Source organism: Arachis duranensis, chromosome 3 (assembly GCF_000817695.3).
Source record: "Arachis duranensis cultivar V14167 chromosome 3, aradu.V14167.gnm2.J7QH, whole genome shotgun sequence".
Classification (NCBI taxonomy): Eukaryota; Viridiplantae; Streptophyta; class Magnoliopsida; order Fabales; family Fabaceae; genus Arachis; species Arachis duranensis.
The window spans coordinates 48,476,218-48,478,826 of record NC_029774.3 but is presented as its reverse complement, the minus strand read 5'-3'; the positions used below and the strand labels follow the sequence as shown (position 1 = coordinate 48,478,826).

The 2,609-nt window shown below is 30.0% G+C and overlaps 1 protein-coding gene across 1 annotated transcript in view; it reads right to left on the bottom strand.

Moving 5' to 3' along the window:
- Positions 1-624, bottom strand: part of LOC107479117 (subtilisin-like protease SBT1.8) — a 3,110-nt gene extending 2,486 nt beyond the window's left edge. Inside the window, 2 exon segments of the mRNA XM_016099264.3 lie at position 1; positions 3-624. The exon segment at position 1 is cut by the window's left edge and continues 1,138 nt beyond it. Of these exon segments, the coding sequence (XP_015954750.2) occupies position 1; positions 3-481 (480 nt within the window). The 5' untranslated portion in view covers positions 482-624.
- Between the last annotated feature and the right edge of the window lie 1,985 nt (positions 625-2,609).

Sequence of the window (2,609 nt, the reverse complement as noted above, 5' to 3'; positions counted from 1 at the left end):
CGGGCCAGACGCCGGTGTCGAGTACGCCGATAATAACGTCATTTAGAGCCCGTCCTAGGTCCTCGTTACTGTGGCCGGCCCACAGGGTGGTTTGGGTTTCGAGGCCAAGGAACTCGGGTGTTCGTGTAGTGTGGAGTTGGTAGAGTGTGTCCTCGTAGATGCCAAGGACTGAGCCCGAGGCGAGAAGGGCTTGGGCCTGTTGTGGGTCGAGAGAGGCAGCAAAACCGTTGTAAGCTGTTTTGTAGGAATAGAGAAGTGGATCCGAATCTGAATCTGAATTAGTTGAGAGAGATTGAAGGCTTGCAATGTACCAGTCATGGTGGGTGGAATATATGGAAGGCTTTTGGTTGTGGTTCATGTGAACAATGTAGGTTTTCTTCTTTGCCACATTATTAATGGGTGATTCTAACGAAGATGAAGAAGAAGAATGTGAGAGGCAGAGGAAGAAGCAGAAGAAGAAAATGGAAGGCATTTTCTCCATGTGAAAGGGGGAAAGGGGAATGAAAAGAAGATGGGGTGTGATTTGATGATTTAAATAAAAGAGAGGGGAATGTGAAGGAGGAGAAAGTAGTGGCAGTGATGGTGGGGAGTGTGTGTGTCAGATAATGGAAGAGAGAACAGACGAGGGACTCTTGTTCCCTTTTTATAATTAAAATATTAAGGAAAGGTGTTTCTTAATGGATCCTTTCTTTAATTAATCTTCTGCCATAATGCCAGCATCAATAGTTGAATAGTAATTTTCGGGTAATTTTCTAATTAATTAATACAACTCATTTTATAATGAATATATGTGTAAACTTATTGTATGACATTTTAATAGTTTTTGCAGGTCTTTTTGTCACTTTGGACTTTCTGTCATGTTGATCAGATAAAAAAAATAAATAAATGCTATAGTCTTTATCACTTTATACTTAAGTTACTAAAAAAGATAAATAAATAATATTTAATAAATTTTATATGATTTATTTTATATTTTAAATATTTTAATTTTTTGTTAAAAAAAATTAGATAATTTAGACATCATAACAAAGACACCATAAAATTCACAAAGAAAAAAAAAAGCAATAAGCATATTTGTTGTTCTTCAAAAATGTGTTTGATAAATTTTATGTAGTAAAATCAATGTTGCGGACATTTTTTAATTTCCAAATATTTATATTTGTAAGGTCATGCATATATTTCTCTTATTCAAAAGTTAAATTAATAACACTAATTGGTTTGGAAATTAAATTAAAGGTCTACCATAAATCATAATTATATATGCATGTCCCGGCGGAAAATGCAACAATTTCTCTTTGTAAGTAAATGTATTAAAATTGTGATTAGGAAACATTGCTTTACCATGATGTCATCGATTCCGTTACCTGCTTTTGTACGCGTTTCTTGACTTATTGGGCTGCTAATGCTTTTATATTCTCCATAATCACGCTAGGCATGCTTGATAAAGGAAATATCATCGTGAATTATTATTATTAGGGTAAAATATTATTTTAGTTGATGATGTTTGGGTTAAATTTTAATTTAATTTTTAATATTTTAAATATTTTAGTGTTGTTTCAAAAAATTTAAGATAAATTTAATGTAGTTCTATCATTAAATTTGTTATTAATAATTAAAATATATTTTTTTGTAAAAAATTTTAAATCTTAACAATTAATTGTTAATGTTTTAAAATTAAAAAAAATATTAGTAATGGTTGAAGGATTAATTTTATTTATATATTAAAATTAAATATAATTAATTCTTTAATATGCAAATTATTTGTGTCAAATTTAAAGATAAGGCAATATTAAACTCACATAAAACTTTTTAAGTATTAAAATAGGACGTTTAAAATTTTTTAAAAATAGAATAGGATGTTTGAAAAATCAGAACCAAATTAAAATTCTGTCCAAATATTGAAAACTAAAAATAATATTTTATTATTATTATTAAAGATTACTTTCTCTTTCTTTATTTTTTTGCACTTCTTTTTTTATTATCATCGTCATCATTGTTACTGTTGTCGTCATCGTCACTGCTACTGCTATAATATCCTACTACACAAAACTTTATGTTTAAATTCGTAAATCAGAAATGGTAGAATATTAAGACATATAAAAGTAAAATACAAATATAGATATATAAGAAAAGAAGCTTAACTAGAGCCTTGAAGAAAAGTTAAATAAAACAGAAGTCAAAAGTCACATAACCATAAAATGCATGATTAGTGAAATAGAAGAAATACAATACATATGAGATAAGAGTTTCAAAAGGGATGCATATTAGCAAGCTCCATACTTGACCTACGAAGCAAAGACCAGCTAGAGTAAATATATACATATACACAACCCAAAAGTTTACCAAAATACAAGTTATAAATCCTGTTTCTCCAAGTCAACCTCTAGGAGAGACAAGATACAAATATATACAAAGTGGAGAACATATATACATATATAAAAACTAAATACATAATAAAAATCCCAAAATCCATATATCTTCGCTTCAAGTGAGTCTCCAGCACGCTTAGCGAGGTGACTCGCATCTTGCATTTGAAAAATAACAGAACATGTATGGAATGAGAACCGGGAGTTCTCAGTATAGTAAAGGTGCCCATATAGATAATAAAT